This window comes from Dinoponera quadriceps, unplaced genomic scaffold (assembly GCF_001313825.1).
Source record: "Dinoponera quadriceps isolate SergipeBrazil2010 unplaced genomic scaffold, ASM131382v1 scaffold1308, whole genome shotgun sequence".
Taxonomy (NCBI): domain Eukaryota; kingdom Metazoa; phylum Arthropoda; class Insecta; order Hymenoptera; family Formicidae; genus Dinoponera; species Dinoponera quadriceps.
In genome coordinates, this window is record NW_014555613.1 from 1,073,732 (window position 1) to 1,091,168 (window position 17,437).

The window sequence follows — 17,437 nt, forward strand, 5'->3', positions numbered from 1 at the left end:
TTATTCTCCGCCGCGCGTCGTTATTGTAAGCAAACGTATCGCACGACATAAAGAAACTCCGCCGGTTTCGGTCAGCTGAAAATTACGTCCGCTATGATTCAGCGAAGTGCGCAATGCGTGGGCATACGGAGACGGGGAATGAAGAGGAGGAGATATGATATACTGATGGCACTCGGATTTAGAATAAAATGGCAAGGCGAGCCAACAGCCGCGCCGAACTTGAGAGAGAATTACGGCGGCGTAACGAAGCGGCGCGCCGGCGATATACTTTCAATGAAGCAGACGCTTGTCTCTTGAAAAAGAAATCCGACATTACGATTATCGTCCCCAAGCGAATACATCGATATCGATATATCACGGAGGTCCCTCGGCGGTCCCTTCTTGGCACAAGGAACCGAGGACACTTCCCTTTACAGCGGCTTAAATCTACGGTGTCCCGTGAGAATGCCTTGGCAATGACCCGGCAAGACCTTTTTACGAGCGCGGAATAATTATGAGCCCGGGCTGTTCACATTTTCACGTAGCCCCGTAATAACTCAGTGCTATACCCTTCGCAATTTCTCGACTTGGGTCTGCAGCCGTTGCCTTAATATTTCTGAAGCAGTAGGACATAATTTCAGCGTGAAGAAGTGGGATAAGGACAGCTGTATCCAAAGGGATTATTCACCCTAACCCGCCAACATGAAACGCGAAGAGAACAATCGGATCCGTCCGTGTATCGCACGTTTCGTCGCAACTGGTAATTCTGGCATTGTTTCACGGAGGAAAAAGATTGGCCGAATTAACGTGACGACGTTAATCAAACGCGTTTTCGTCGAGAGAAACAGAATTTCTGGTGCTGAAAGCCAAATCTAAAGATTACGTGCCGCAAAAGTCGTAACCCCGAATGCCTATCTCTTTGAAACGTTATTAACGCTAATAACGCTATATTTCATAGAAAATAAATATTTTTGCAACTTTAAATATCTCGTTCTTAAAATCATGTACAGGTAGCTATTATTACTAAAACATAAATTTATTTATATTAGTTAAGTAATTTGTGACAAATGATTTACTGCACCAAGCTTTTCGCGTGCTCAGTGTCCCCTTAAGGCGTAATTACATTTTATGTTTTACTTGGTTCCGGCACTTTTTTCTGTACATCAAAAATCCTCTTCCTTTCGGCCAGTTCGATTCATTCATTGTCACGTTAATTCACAATCAATCTTAATTCTTCGTATAATTGCAACAATCGTTTAAACACGATAGCTGCGCTAGTACTCGTTCTGTAACTACAAAAGAAGAGAGGAAGGAAGTAGGAAGTGAAGTTTCCAATTTTACGTCTCACGTCGCACACACTCCACTACCCTGAAGGATAGTTTACATCGTTGACTTATACGACCGTACTATTTGACGACACATTTATTAACACCGATTTCGCCGAGGCACCTCTCACCACCGAGCCATTCCGCGTAAGATTGCTAATCAAGCTGATTACACGGACGGCGCGATACCGGCGAGCCCGGCGAAGCTCGTAAAGCGCTGCGCTCGACGCAAAAAGCGGCATAATCGCACGTAATGACTCTTTTTTTACACTTTTTATACCGGCACCGCGTCCTACGTCGGGTTTTATCTCCGGGACTCTCGCGCCATTGATTTAAACGCAGAGCCGCCTTATCTCGCTCGCTCTCTTCTCGCGAGATCAAGTAGGGCGCCGAAGCCGCGCCGTTCCAGATAGCAGTAAAGTCCGCTTTGTCGGTTAAATTCATCACTGCGACATTGGCACGGGGCGAACGCGAGAAAGAGAAGAGATAACTCCCACGTGGCCGACGGCCAAGCTCATAACGTATTAGAGCCTCTCACGACAATCTCGACCAGGTCGGTTTTTGGTCGGCGAGACGGCGGCGGGCCTGCGAATAGATCGAACCGTCGCAGAATGGCTCCTCGAGCCCGCGGAAAGGAGTCTGCGAGACTCGAATGGTCGGCCGAGTCCTTCCAGGGCCATTGTGTGCCGCGCGACATCCGCGTTTCCCTTCCGATTTATCGTCCGGCCCTTTGTGCGCCCGGACAGAACGTTAACCTTGATCGGGCTCGGATTCACCACCGCGGATCTCATTTCCGAGGCGCGGACTTATCCGGAATGGAGCTGACCTTCGGAGACCTCGCGTCTTCGGATGATCCCGCTCGTAGAGAAGGCCACCTCCGAGCGTCCTCTCGAAATATGATTGATCCTCGCGAAGCTCTCACGAGGGAGAGATATAGGTGAGAGAGAGAGAAAGCGAGAGTGTTCTCGTCATCCAACACCGAGCTGACACGGGCAGCGCGCTCCGTTAAAGGGATTAACTTTCGTATTTCTCGTGGACGACGTCGACGTCAGCCGCAGAAACTTTTTCGACAGCGCACTGTCGTCGTAAACAAATTCAGATACGATTGGCTGGCTCGCCTCCATTCGTTTCGGCTTCTCTTATTTTCCCGTCTGGTCCCGTCTGGTCCGCGCAGCCTCCTGCCCTCTCGTTCCCTTCGCCCGCGTGTTCGCGAAAATACACGCCATCCTCTTCTCTCTCCTCCGCCTCTTCTTCTTCTTCTTGGCTTCCCCCGCTGCTATCGATCTCGTCGTCTTTCCAATTTACCACCACCTAAGAACAGCGACTGCGTCCTTGAAATAGGGTGTGTTTCTCCTCGCGTAGTAGCGTCTACCCATCCGAATCCGTCCACCCATTACGAGTGTAACTTAGAATTCCGTTCAGAAGCTTTCGATCTACGGGTAGCTGGAGATAAAACGTCTCGAGCTTATCGAAGCCCGAGTTCGGGGACTTTCGCGAATCCGCGCGAACAGTAGCGGACGGATATCTCCGAGAGTTAAGGGATTAATGAACGAACTACAACATCGCGTATCGCAACCCGCGCCACTTCCGTGTGATAAAATTGGTTAGAAAACTGGATAACACATTCACCGGCCCGAGCCGGGACAAATTGGATTTTTTCCCCATCGAAACCGCTTGCCGAAACTGCGGTTTGTCCGATTCGCCAACGAATTGCCCGAAGATCGATGAAACGTCCCACTCAATTGGCGCTTTAAAGCCTCTTGCTGGGCGATGATGTAATTACCAACGTGAACGGCGGCTAGCGAATTCGGACTACTCGACTATGCATAGTCTCTCGATCAATCGGCGATCTCTAGGCGAACCGATTGACTGCTGGTGGGAGGGCATTCAGTTAGATTCGCGGTAATGAAGCGTCGGCGAACTTGTAAGGCACAGACACGCAACTAATGCTCGAGAGAAACCGCTAAGAAATAAGTCGATTCCGTCGGTTCGAGCGGGAAACCAGCAACTACTCGAACGGAGCAAGTCGGGAGAGTAGGACACTACCGACAAACCGTTTCGTGTGTAACAATTCATGTGCAACTCACAACGATTCGTCAGACTGCGGTAGAACTCGCGTGTTAGAAGAAACTAAAACCGACACACCATTTGACTTGAGGCTCGGAAGTCCTTGAAGTTGAAAATTCAAGTTCACGTGCGTGGATACAAACCAGCATATATTTTCCTACCGAAATGTATAATTGTTTTTTATGAAAATTATTACATATTCCCTCGTAAATAATTATTTTTTAAGATGTTTGAGGATCGATGCTTCTAAACTTCAAATCTGTAAAACTTGGAAAACTAAGTCAGACATAATCGCGAATTATTAACTGTCTTCGATGATAGAATATGAATACGATTTCCAATATGTAATAGTTGGCTGTTTAACGTTAAAATCGAATATTTATAATAACATTAAAGGCGCAAACAATGGAGCGGACTACAAAATATATTTGCATTTGTATTCCGTATAATCGAATTGAGCACTCAGTATTACGCGCGGCACGAGATTATCAGGACTGGATGGATTTTCCGCGGAAAATAGTTTGCCGCCGGCGTAAATCCGGACGAATGCGAAATTGCGTTTGCTCCCGAGATTTCCGTTACATGATTTTTTTTCCCTCATCAGTGAGGAAAGCCTGCCCGCCTGCCGTGGAAGATCAGTGACGAATAAAATTCCGAAACTCCGCAGCGATTCGTTCCGACCTGAATAAATTGAATTCGCCTCGTCTCGGATAACAAACGCGACTATCGATGCGAAACGACCGCTATATTTACACTGCATTCGCGGGAGATAATTAATTACGCGAAGAAGTTCCGCATACGTAAATAGAGTTTTCATTGGGCCGCGTGCAGCAGTCGGGAATTTTCTCGAATTATTTCCAAGCGAGGTGTATGTTCTCTTCGCGAATTTCGGATTCCTTGCAGGAATCAAAGCAGAATTATTAAAAATATTATTTCTTGAAATTACCTAATTTTGAAAAGAAATTCTTCGTGCCAAAGATATACATTTGTGTAGTATGTATAACCGTATTATTAGCGAAATATTGAATGTACTGTTCCTACTCAGTCTAACTAAACACAGAAAGATTAGTGCCATTATATATTAATATTGCTAATATTAATACATTTGTGGGAGGATACAACGTTTGAACGTGTATTAACGTATGGCTAATCATCCTCTGATCTTTATCGAGAATTCTTCCACATCAAGCGTTATCCTTTACTTTCAATTAATATAATTCTCCAATTAACCGAACTCAGAATTCATTTAAATCCATACTAAACGTTGCGAAAAATAAATATATTTTTTAACGATTATATGTCAGGAGTGTACATATTTCTCTCTCTCCCTCTCTCTCTCTCTCGTTTTCCCGAAGACATTAATCTCTGGAATTATCGTCAACTATTTCGAAAGTAGTAAAGATATTCGTTTCACATAGCGGGCGGGCCACTGAGAGCGTTTTCATTTTTCGCCTGAAATTTATGGCTCTGCGGCAAACTCATCCATAACTCGATTCCCGCGAAATATGTCGTTTTTAGTGGACATTCCTATATATTAGCGGAAATGCAAATACATATCCTCTTTATTTTATCCCCCCGAAACGCGCGTAGATGGGTCGCGGCATTGTTCGTCGTCGTTTCGCCGCTAAAAATAATTACCAAAATCGTAAATACGCCGCGCGGGACGCAAAAATGCCGATTAATATCTCGATTATATCGACTCCGTCCGGCGCGCAGCCTGGCAAATAGCGTCGGAGGTATTTCCGCTTTTTCCTATCCCGCGGTTTATATCCTTCGAGTGTCTCTTGGTAGGACACCGGACACCGAGGGCAATAAAACGTCGAACTTATATATCGTTTTTGCCGATTGCGCGATACATTGCGCGAGGGATACGCTCGCGGTGCGTATATGGTCGCGCACGCGCGCGATGTATAAATGGCATCGAGCTACACGCGTACACGGTGGGACGAATTTTTTTTTCTGCTCGCGCGGAACAGCGAGTCTTGCATGAGATATATTTGCCGCAACAAGTTCGATATTTCCGTTCAAACGGCCACATATCGTACCGATATATTCGTTTCGCGGTAGATTGCATACGGTGTCTCGTAGCCGCCCAGTTATTTTTCAGCCATTGTGCCTCGCGCAAAATTTACAGCGCATTTCGTTCCGCGGCGATTTAAGAGAACGCGACCGATCGCGATCGATCAGCATTTCGAGAATTACGGGGCTCCCGCGCGAATTAAGGAGAGTGCGCCCTCGCGAAGATTCGCGAGCTTCGCGGGGAATTTGATATATCGATTTCCATTACGGGACGACGCTGCACGAAGATATCGACGATGCTTTCAAAGTGATTGTTCGCCGATATAAAAGGTGTATTGATAAAGCCCCGCTTCCTCCGACGCGCTCATGCGACCGCCATGACAATTAAATATCGCGAAGCGACGAATATTAACGCAAGAATTGTGCGGCACCAGGACTAATTGATTTTACTTATTCACAGATCCGATATTCACATTTCCGTGGAAATTGCGCCGTTATTTATCCCGCAAATCGCGTACCGCGGCAAGGTGCAATGAGACAGAATATAAGGCGTATATGTACGAAGAAAGAGTTGACAGATCGTCACGCATTATTTTTTATCCATCTCCTGGGTTCTTATATTCCACCGTTATATGCGCCTTTACATCCCTCTTGCCTGCAGTAGTTGTTCGCTTCCATTTCCCGACGTGCATTTTATTTCCTTGCTATTCAACTGCCCACTAACGTCTCTTTACCTTCCGCTTTCCGTCCCATCTGCTCTCATCTCTATTCCCATCGCGCCACTCCAGCCGACGTTTCCTCCTTCGTTCTCTTAACAACGCGGCACGATTGTATTGAGAGGAAATCGACCGAGTGAATGTTGAAAAAATAAAAATAAATAAATATCGAAATGCCGTTTAATCTAGAAAACACCGCCGGTAGAAGGGGAGACGGAGTTCGATCTATCAAAGAGTCCATCGAGAACGCTGGGAAAGCTGGGTTTCCTTAAAGGAACGAAAATAGAATAAAAAGGATGAGAAAAATAGGAGAGATTTTTATTAAACGATAAACGGACTCCCCGAATGGTCGAAGGTTTCGTGGTCAAAGGAGCGTATGAACGTATACGGACGCGTAGAGAAAAGCGAACGAATTTATTCTGCGCAAACGATCAAGAAATCTTATCGCTCTTTGTACACCGTTTTTATCATTGCACAATCTTTTCGCGCGCTCATTGCTCTCTCCCATTTTCCGACGCGCATTTTGTTCTTCTGCCATTCGACCGCTCCGCTTTTGAAGGCGAACAGTGCGCGATATTGGATCAAAAGGAAATCCATTGTACCAATATTTAAAAATCCAACGATATGTACGTACGCACGATCTAAAGTGGTAAACTGGTTGGTGACAAAGAAAATTCGATTTATTATAGCATTTTGCTGAAAGCTGTTTCTTCAGAGAGAATACGAAGTGCCGTAATGACATTAAAAAAATATATAATATATCTTTACATATATATCGAGTGAAAAGGAGCAAGAGAGAGATGGAGAGAGAGAGAGAGAGGAGAGAGAGAGGAAATGCGAGATAGGAAAAGAAGGAAAGAAAAAGAGAGTAAACGCTCTGGCTGGACTAACGATCACGCCATTAAGCGACGAATTAAACCTCGTTTGCTCTCGAGAGAGAGACTCGTTTACAACCAACTTGATTTTTCCGCGAGCGCTTTGAGCACCAGCACGAGTCGGCTGAAAGTTTATTTCGACCTCAGCCATTTACTTCGGTGCTTGCTCGTGGCTTACTAATCTGTGCAAATTTAATGCCGAACAGATTGACGCAACACAATAAGCCGCATTCACGAAAAATATTGGTGCCATGCGGCGTTCCATCAATATCGAATGTACACTATAAGTTGAATGAACGCATTTATGCGCAGATAAAGCGTTTCGACGCTATTGTGAAATTCGGTTTTATAAGCTTCCTGACACTCCACTCTCTCTCTCTCTCTCTCTCTCTCTTCTACTCTCTCCCGCATTTTCGTTCCTGCATATTAATAAAATATAATCTGACTGAGAGATATTTACGAAGATTTCATATGTAAAGGGATGCTACATTTGAAAACTATACCGACAAAATACTGATTTTTTTCTGCAAAGAAAAGTTTTATCGGTCACGAAGAATTGCAGATACTTCTACATAGCGGAAGTATGTGCGAAAATTAATTGGAGCATTGTCCAACATGTGAGAACGATTAAAAATGTCAAAACTGAAATCTCGATCTGTCGAATAAACATTTATCTCAAACAAAATTTTGCAATTCGTATGTATCGAGCGCGTATTTGCTTCAATTTCCAGGGGAAAATTTCAAAGAACATCTGTATTCTAGCTCTTGAATCTGCTACCGTATGAACTACGTCAAATACGACATATAATTGAATGCATGCACGATATGTACATATATTTCTGCTACGGGACGCGTAACAGCGATTTGCAGTGAATCTTTCACTCGCTAAAATCAGTACAATATTAGACAAAAGAGCTAAGTGGAAGAGATTCCATTAAAAATGAGCGAATACTCACTGATTACCGATGGAATACTGTTTCACTGGTTCAGTTAGTGACATTTTCACTGATTCAACTCAAAAGAGTACAAATTATCCGCGATAATTCCGCAGAAACTTTATCATCAGATGGGTCAAGTGGGGCTGTTTAACCCCGACGAAAACAATAATTGGCTTTCGCTGTTTACTAACATCGCTATATGATATTTCATTTTAACCAAACTCGCGCCGGCATCGTCGCACTGCGGTTTCACATTATCGCTCGTTCGGTAGCTCCATTAGACGATACGCCATAAAGATCGAAACCGTCCAGATTGTTGTAATCCGCATATAATGACGACGATACCGCCGCTAGGGTAGAATGATAATGGAACCTCGAAAGCCCATTATCTCCGCTCCACGAGAAGCCATTATTCGCCAGCTTCCATTCCCGTTGATCTTTTCCACTGTTCCCTGTGATAATCGGAGGTAACCGGTCGGGGCTTAACCGACCGGCATAAAGTGACCCGACATTTCGGACACCGCTTTAGATCTCGCCTGTGGCCGCTACACGCGAATTTCGCGCGCAAACAACGGACACAATTGCGTCACACATAAAGTCCGTCCGCTCGCGAAAGAAATATCACGCAATTCGGGTATCCGCGACTTCGTCGCTTGCATTCCGCCGGCGGTGATGGCGGAATCGAGGAGAGATACCCATCGCTAATTTCTATTCGCCGGAGACTCGCTGAATCCGCATATTCCACGCTCGCGATTCCACGGTGGTCGCGATTCCGCGCTTCCCGTTACAATTCCCGTAACAATCATGCGACGTCGTCGCTCGCGATTCCGCTTAGGAGCTCGACGGGCAATTTGCTAGTGACGTTGATATCGCTCTCGCGTTTACCGTTATTCAACATTCCTTGATCCGAATGACAAAAGCCGTCTCGCTGAGTCGCGCTCGAAAATCGATTTCCGTCCGCGCGCGCGACTACGTATTAACTCGGGCCGTTCCCGCGAACGCGAAGCTGAGTGCGGCGCTCCTCGAGGTAACTCGAGTCGGTTGTCTGGCCGGACGTGCAGCAACACTTACAACTTAGGATAACCCTGGGTGCCAACACACCTCCAGCCGGCCATTCTGCACGTACAATCGGCCCTTATGCTAGTAACTTCGAAGGAGAGACAGAGAGAGAGAGAGAGAGAGAGGCGAGTACGGTCGTGTCCTACGTTTAGTATAGCGTTAACGCGACGTTAGCGTTAGTTTACGGCGCACTTCTTGGCTATGCCGGGGTTATCGACCGTGACACGGGATCATTATGCCGGCGTTACCGGTACGGAGGGCTCCGTAATTCCGAATTAATCGGTTTCTTCTTTCTCCGTGCGAAAACAGCCAGCGCACGGGCGGAAACGCTAATTGCGCGAGAAAACGCTCATGCTAAGTAAACGCCGCGAACGAATATCGAGCGCGCGCAAGGGAAATGCGTTCGTAATGTCCGCGACATTTTTCCGGATAATTAAGATTACCATACCGTAACGGTGGCTCGGCAAGAACAGATCCAACTATCGTTCCCGTCGTAATCTTGTTTAAGGTGTTGCGGAGTCAAGTATTATATAACGCTTAAAGACGCGCGTCTCCTTTCATGATGTATAAAATACCTGTTTTATGTGCTTTCCTAAAGAAGGCATAAAATGGATATGGAACGTAAAATTGCCGTTGAATCTTTCAGATAGCTTTCCGGGATATTTCCGGATCTCCGGATGTTAACGTGAAAGTCGTAAACCAGGTGCGCGAAAAATCATCTCTCCCTCTTTCTCTCTCTTACATATGTGAAATAAAATATATAATAATTGAAGGAGGAACACCAAACTTACATAGATATGACAAAACGATATATCCATGGATACATTCTCAACAGTGTTTAAAGCCCAAAAACAGAATGATATATCGGTTTTGCTGCTTTTCCTCCATTATATTTCCCTGTATACCTTATCAGTCGCTTCTATTATTTGCGCGTTCTTGATTAGTACCTTGTTATGATAACGTTATTATAACGATGCGGCTGATCACGTTTTATTATTATACATGCGTATTATAATTACAAATTAGCTCTATCGGTTGTGCACTCAACCGTTCGAATATTTAACCATTTAATCATCTGCTGGACACTCACGATAACGATTACACTCTGTGGTTGCACACGATATGATAGAAAGTGTAATACTGGTAGCTTTAAACGTGACTTCGATTAAAATCACCTGTTCTGAGTTCTGAGTTTAAATGTATTGCGCGTACTGATATAATAAAATTCTACGCTTGTCGCGGACAATGTAAATGGAAATATACTGAATTCTACGTGCAATTTGATTCGAAATTGAAAATCACGCGTTAAATAAAACTTTTTAAATGTTCATTTGTATGCCGCGATCTCTGTCTCCCTCTTTCCAAGTATATTCCGCATATATTCTACGCGAACTGTGGCAAGAGAGATTTGACACACAAAATTTGATTTGAACATTTAATACACACGAATATATTTATTGAATGAATATGTGAACAAAATATTAAAATTTATTCCGCCAAATTACCGTTAATTACACAAGCCGACAAAAAAATGGTTGTCAAATAATTCTAATCAGAATAAGTTTCTTATAGATTTCCGATCACAAAAAATAATGCTGCTGGCCGAATTACTCCATCGCATCAAGTTTAGAGTTATTTTGAATTTTGAGGTGAGAAATCAGTGATTCGAAGGAAAAGATATATAATAAATCGCTAATTTCAATAAAGTAATAAAAATAGGTGAATGTTTAATTTACACATTAAGGTTCCTTATTAAAAAATTATTATGTGTTATTATTCCAAGCGATGAAAAATTGTCCGGAAGGTAAGAAGGAATCTGCTGAATATTGTTTATTTCTCAGTGCCTATTTGCGATAAAAGCATACAATTTAACGCGATATTTATTACGATTAGGAAATTGTAGTGCAACAAAATGACAGGAAGTGTCATAATATCCTTGCACAGTGGCCAGAACGACTTACGCGCTGAAACACGCTCGTCACTCATTGTTGCAGCGTGCCAGCAGGTCAAGTATGGCGTCCAAGCAGTCTTCGGGCCCTCGGATCCGATTTTGGGCCAGCACATTCACAGTATCTGCGACGCCCTCGACATTCCACATCTCGAGGCCAGGCTGGACCTGGACGCGGAGGCGAAGGAATTCAGCATCAATCTCTATCCCGCACAAAGTCTGCTCAACACCGCTTATCAAGACGTCATGGAGTTCCTCAATTGGACCAATGTGGCAATCATTTACGAAGACGACTACGGTAAGTAATAACGAGAATTTAACTCTCGTCCTATCTCGTGCGAAGTATCGACTCGTCTTGTATTTCGAAAATAAAATAACGAACACCTATGAACTTCAAATGAAAAGCAGCTTGTAATCCGAGAATGCGGAAACGCGAAAGAAAGCTCGCTGAGATTACTGTTACACTTGTATTAGCACATAGAGAAATCTGGGTTACATTTTCTTTATTTGTGGTAAAATACCTTGCAATGTTTAACACGCGTTACTTTGCCGTAGTGACGTCATTAACGGTACTGCGTGCTGCTCGCTGCGTATGAAATATAAATGTAAACTCCTCGGAGTTCTTGTCCCGTCGGAAAGACATACATTAACTATTCTCGACGCGAAGATGGAAAAGTAACGTGTGCTTTTTATAAATTTTCCCAGAGCATTTTCCGAGAGCATTTTTTTTCTCTTTTCATACCACAAACGTTGAAAACAAATGTATATTCATAGTCTCCCCATTAAATGTGTACAAAATCCGTGGCTGTTTAACGAGTTAAACTGTTAAGAGCACAATAACGCCTAGCTTTTTCATTCGCTTTGAATGTTTCGTTCGCGAATTGTTGGGTTTGTTCTCAAAAAATCAGAGGTGAATTAGAAATCAATTATTCGCTGCCGAACGGATGCTCTTTCCAAACAAAGGCTTTTTTATAAGGCCTCTGCTATTTCTTCTTTTTACAATCCAAGTATTGCTGACGTGCGTTATTAAAAAGGAAACACATCCTAGACGTTTAAGTCTCGTTTGAAATTTTCGCTAGCGCAAAGTTTATTCCAGCCGAGTTCTGAAAATTCAAGCTTCGCTTAGTGCGCACAGCGTGAAGAATTAGCGTACGCACCGGTATTCGCATGTCACAGAGTTATTTATATGTCACATTTTCAGGCAAAACTTCAGGTAAAATTTCAGATAAAGCACACAGCTAATTGAGAAAACGATAAAAGAGTAAAACATTAGCGATATAAAGATGCAGTTGACGACGAGTTCGTTCGATTAATAGACGATTTGTAAGACTCAGCATGGGAATGGAGCCAATCCAAAGTGAACGACGCTTTAAGCTCTCCCTTCTCCGCGAAGGAACGTCTTCCCACTTCGACAAGCCAGTCCCATAGCGTTAATTAATTAATTAATGATCCATTTAAATAGTTCGAAGACTTTGCAGGCGCATTCGCTGCGGACTGCGCACCAATCTTTCGAACCAGACGTTCGGATAGAAAGATGCATAAAGAAATCTCAGTCGCTCGATTCACATTAAAGTCCGTTATTTAGAAGACTCCGAGAAAAATATAAATCTCGGGGGAAACTTCAGAGGCAGTCTTGAATACCGTTATCTTCATTATCTTACATAAATTTGCATAAATCATATAAATAGTCATATAAATAAAATTGGAGCAAATTAATTATCATAATTGCTACCTCGCTTTCGACGTCCCTCTTTCCGATGATTACATTTACACGGCAACATTAATACGGTTTACGAAAAATATTATTTTCGAAAAAGTCTAGATTTACAAATCCGGTTTTAAGGAAAAACGGTCCAAACAGTAAAATCATTTTGACAATTTACATTGCCAATCTGAAAATATTCAAACAGCCACATTGTTTGTTTTTATTTATCTTGTAACATGACGCTCGTGCGGAATTATATACAGGAAGAAAAGCGCTAGATTTCAGTGAATAACTAATACCTTAATACTCAGCGAATTTTCACTTGGGTAAGATAAATTCTACTCGGATCAAGTAAATATTTTACTCGGATGGAAAGTGATTATCATCTGTGATTGGAGTATTCCTTCAGATTCCCGCCAGATCCAGAGAATGCCACCAATCAGAAATAATAGCCATGAAGCGCTGATTGATTGATTTTTCCCGCTGAACGCAGACAATGTCCCCTTTCGCGGGGCGTACAAAATAACGCTCGCGATATCGGCTCTCCCGAAGCGTCTTTCGAATTCTCGTCGCGTCCGAGATGCGTCCGCAAAGGCGCATTAATTATGCAGCGGACCGATCGCACGCTCGAATAGGACTTCCTTCATAATTTGGCGGAAATAACGAGCGAGTACTGAATGGTTGGTCGAGTGCGACCCCCGGCCCGGGATGATTGCGCTGAATTAGGAACGGCTGCGCTGGCGAGCACCGCAAATGGCATCACACGGCGTAAATGTGCGTTTCGCGACGCAGGGAATATTCCCGTGACTGATCATCATGGCACGTGAGCCGTCACCGTATTGCGCCGTCGTGCGATACGTGGGTTCCCTGCGAGATCGCCAAATTCGCCGTCAGCTGGGGAGACATTCGTCGCGTCACGGCGGTATTTCGCGTGACGTCTCCGCGGGTGATGTCTTTTTTTGCAAATCGCCCGGTTATCCGTGAAAGAAATCGCCGTGACCGTTGGGATCTCTCTAGCCGACGGCGCCGTCGAACGGGGGGATAAGCGCGCTCTTTCGCGAAGAAGCGATAAAGAATGAAAGAAGCTAACATCGCCGCGACGACTAAACGATACTCGGCGAAATGTGAGATACCATTGATAAAGTGATAATCTGTGGACATTAATAGATTGTTCGTGTAACAGTTATAATAGAAATATACATGTTCCGTGCTCTCTTAAGATGAATCGGTGGAAATGTCACTAATTGAATCAGTGAAACGGTATGCACTAAATCTAAAGAAATCTTTTCCTCCGTGTAGATTTATAGAATTTCATAACGCGATCGATCTCCAACACCATCAAGCATTAGTGAATAATAATAATCAGTACGAAGAGTAGTGTAAGCTGTATCAATTTATCCGACATAAATTCAACTGGACGTAATATAATTGCTAAGATTTTGTATTAAAATTAATGTACTACGATTCATCGCGTGGTATTTATTAAGTAACACCGTGGTGTGTTGCGATGTATACGGCGAGTCGATAACAAAATTCACCATGCCCGTTGCGCGTGACTCGAATTTTCGCAACGGCATTCAATTACGGTGCAATTAAAGGCGACGTTACACATCACGCGATCGCACGAAGCGCCCGTTAGCAGCGAAGTGAAATAAAACGCTCGCCCGTCGATGGACGGGAATAACACATCGTAACCGGCCCGGCGGTGTGTAACGTCTTAAGTTTTTCTATCCAACTTTGTTCCCGCGCCGATAATTTCATTTCCGCGTCTCTACGGGATTTTCCTGGAATTTGACCACCTTCGATGGAAACATCTCCCGAGCTTAACCGCCTTCCTCAACGAGCTTAGCTATTTGTGAGGGTGCACGGAAGTACACGTACAAGCCGATTAGAACACCCCTGACCCTCCTGGCCCCCGACTCGGCCACCCCCGGTATCCCACCTCTTTCTAGGGCCGACACTGAATTCCTCGAGAGATTTACCGAGACTCCGGGATCTTCGTGTTCCCTCCACTTTCAATTCCAGCGCGCTATGTACCCGCGAAGTGTAAGGGACCCGGGTCGGAGAAATCGTACACGTCTCGAGCGTGTTTGCCGTTACGAGCCGCGATTCGTCCCGTGGAATTTCGCCTTCTCCACACAGAACTGAACATCGTCGCGGTGATATGTCGCTTCGACGTCGACTTTTCGGCAATCCAAAAAGTTCCCCGAATCAACGCTCAACCGCATCTGATTATGCCGATTGCTGCAACGAGGCGGAAAGTGGTATTCGCGCGAAAGTATCCCGGGTAAAATTCGATTGGAATATCTCTTCCTTGAAAACTCTACTTTGGACTTTTATACAGTTTCTCTGGAAAAGCGCGCACACTGATAAGAAAATACGGTACGTATCGCGCGAAACATTTTAAATTGTGCGCGAATTAATCGGTTTCTTTCTATCGAAAAGGTCGAATAGAATGCACAACTGCAAATTCAGAAAATAATATTCCGCTATCAAACTATTTCTACACAGTAAAATATCCTGTGTCTAAATATTAAAAGTTTCTTGTGTGTTATGCGTTACCAACTTTTCATTATTACTTCAATGTAAAATTAACATACAGTTGATATTCTATCATTTTCGCGACTTTTTCATGTGTTATATTTATGCTACTTTAGTATGTGTTGAAAGGAAATGTTAATGTCAATTCATTAACATTTTCAATTTGCCAACAAGTAACACGACGATGAGTTATTTCGACATAAAAATTAGAGTGGACTTTCTGGGATATGTAAAGTGTTAAAATTGAAATGTTATTTTTTACTGTATAATGTGAATTTAAAAAATCTTAATATATATACAGATTAAGTTATTTAGTTCTATCAGTTGAAAACTTCCTCGCCATTTTGATAGAGGTGAACGTCGCAGTTTGCGAAATTGATTCACTCAGCCATCGGCCAAACGCCACCGCTAGTTTCACGATGATCCTAGAAAGAAGGCAGCGTGGCATTGGATCTCTTTCAACTTTCAAGCAGTTTAGAGGGCCGCTCGTATCGATTCGCGATTACTTTACTCGTTTTTCGTCTCGTGAAGTTCTCGCGACGACGCGGAAACTTACCCGACCAGTAACAACCACTATCCACTTTGCGTGTTTTTCGAATCGCTGCATCTTATCTAATCAGGCGATGGGTGTATTCCCGTTTCTTACCCAGTAAATTAGCACGCGCAAGAATTTAAAGTACATTTTTGCGGCGCACAATGGACTTTACAGGCGGTCTTGTTGACGCAAAAAACGAATATAAAAGCAACTTTTTACTCGGAAGACTTAAGCAAATACCTCTAAATATACGCTATTAAAGATACTTAATTTTCTCAGAAATTAAGAATTTAAAGATTATAAAAAAATATTAAGGGAATGAAAAACGTATTTCACTTTTAATTACATGTTATATATATATNTTATATTTGATTTAATTTATTTTATGTATTGAGAGGAAAAATATCTATCAGTGTATTTAATATTTTATATATGGATACATTTCTATACAATCATAAAGCCTTAATACGGAGATATACTCTTTGAATACGTTCACGTTTACTCATCACTACTGCTTAAAGAATTTCATAATCGTTATTCCTTGTATGCTTCTAGAGTGCAGTGGAATGTCAATTCAATTCTTTCTCGAAAAGTTCAAACACCTCTGCCTCTTCTGCAATCGAGCGAAAATGGAATTTCGCATAGGACGTGTACAGAGAATACCGAAACATTTTGAACGATCGCGAAAGCGCTCTTACAGACGTCTAGTTTTGCGGTTTAAGCGAGGATAAAAATATTACACGAGTCTTCATTGACTTCATTAACAGGCCGGTGGGTTTTAAATATTTAAGTTTTTAAATCTTTTTCTAACATGATGTATATTACTTCTTTCAAATAATTCATTGTTTGTGACAACCATTGTAATGTTTGGACAAAAATTCAAAACTAATATATTATTTGACGTAAAAATATGTATTATTTGAGAAATCAAACAATCCTGTCCGTTGAATTGAACATTCGCTTGCTCTATTGCAAAAGACAAATTTGCATCGATTAAAACAATTCTATAAAACCCAAAGAAATCTCTTTCTCGGTGTACAAGTGTAGCCAAGCAAGACTGCCATGGTACGTTCTCGGTTCATGAATGTTTATATAGCTTTGAGAAAAATTCTCCGCGCGCAAAATAAAGATTTTATCGGAGACTCCGTCGAATACCAATCGTAATCGTTCCATTCGACGCGCGTGGCCGCCTGAGATATTCGCGCGAACGTTTCCGCAATTCATTCATTCACGTAACTCCCGCCGGTTACCCTCTCGAATTTAATCGCGTCTACCTTCTCTCCCTCTCTTTCGCTCACGTGAGATATCATGCATTAGTGTGGAATGAGCGAAATCAAGTCGGGTGCATCAAAAGCCTCCCTCCGCACAATAAACGTGCTCCGCGTTACTCGGCTGGTAGACAGTGAATAGACCCCGACGCGACGAGGCTCCATGTCCGTGGCACGGTGTAATATCCAACGCCAAGTCCCCGCATACACACGGAGTTGCGCGATGTTAACTGCGACCTGGTGGAATCGTGGCTGCGCGCGAGCTAACCTGTCTGATTTCGCACACCGGCGAGATATACGACTTACCAGCTCGCTCGGAACTATCGTCCCGACGTTGCACGCGGATACTTTAAAAGCATTTCATCTCGAGACGGCGAGAACCGAGCTGAGCGTTACCTCATAACCGCTCGAATCTATTTTTAACGTCGGATCGGGGGCGCTCGGGGGGGGGGGGGGGGGGTT

At 43.5% G+C, this 17,437-nt stretch overlaps 1 protein-coding gene across 1 annotated transcript in view; it reads left to right on the forward strand.

The window, feature by feature from the left end:
• Window positions 1-17,437, forward strand: part of LOC106744815 (glutamate receptor ionotropic, kainate 2-like) — a 151,212-nt gene that overhangs the window by 45,413 nt on the left and 88,362 nt on the right. The window contains exon 4 of the mRNA XM_014619856.1: window positions 10,973-11,224. Coding sequence (XP_014475342.1) covers window positions 10,973-11,224 — 252 coding nt within the window. The remainder of the gene's footprint in view (window positions 1-10,972; window positions 11,225-17,437) is intronic.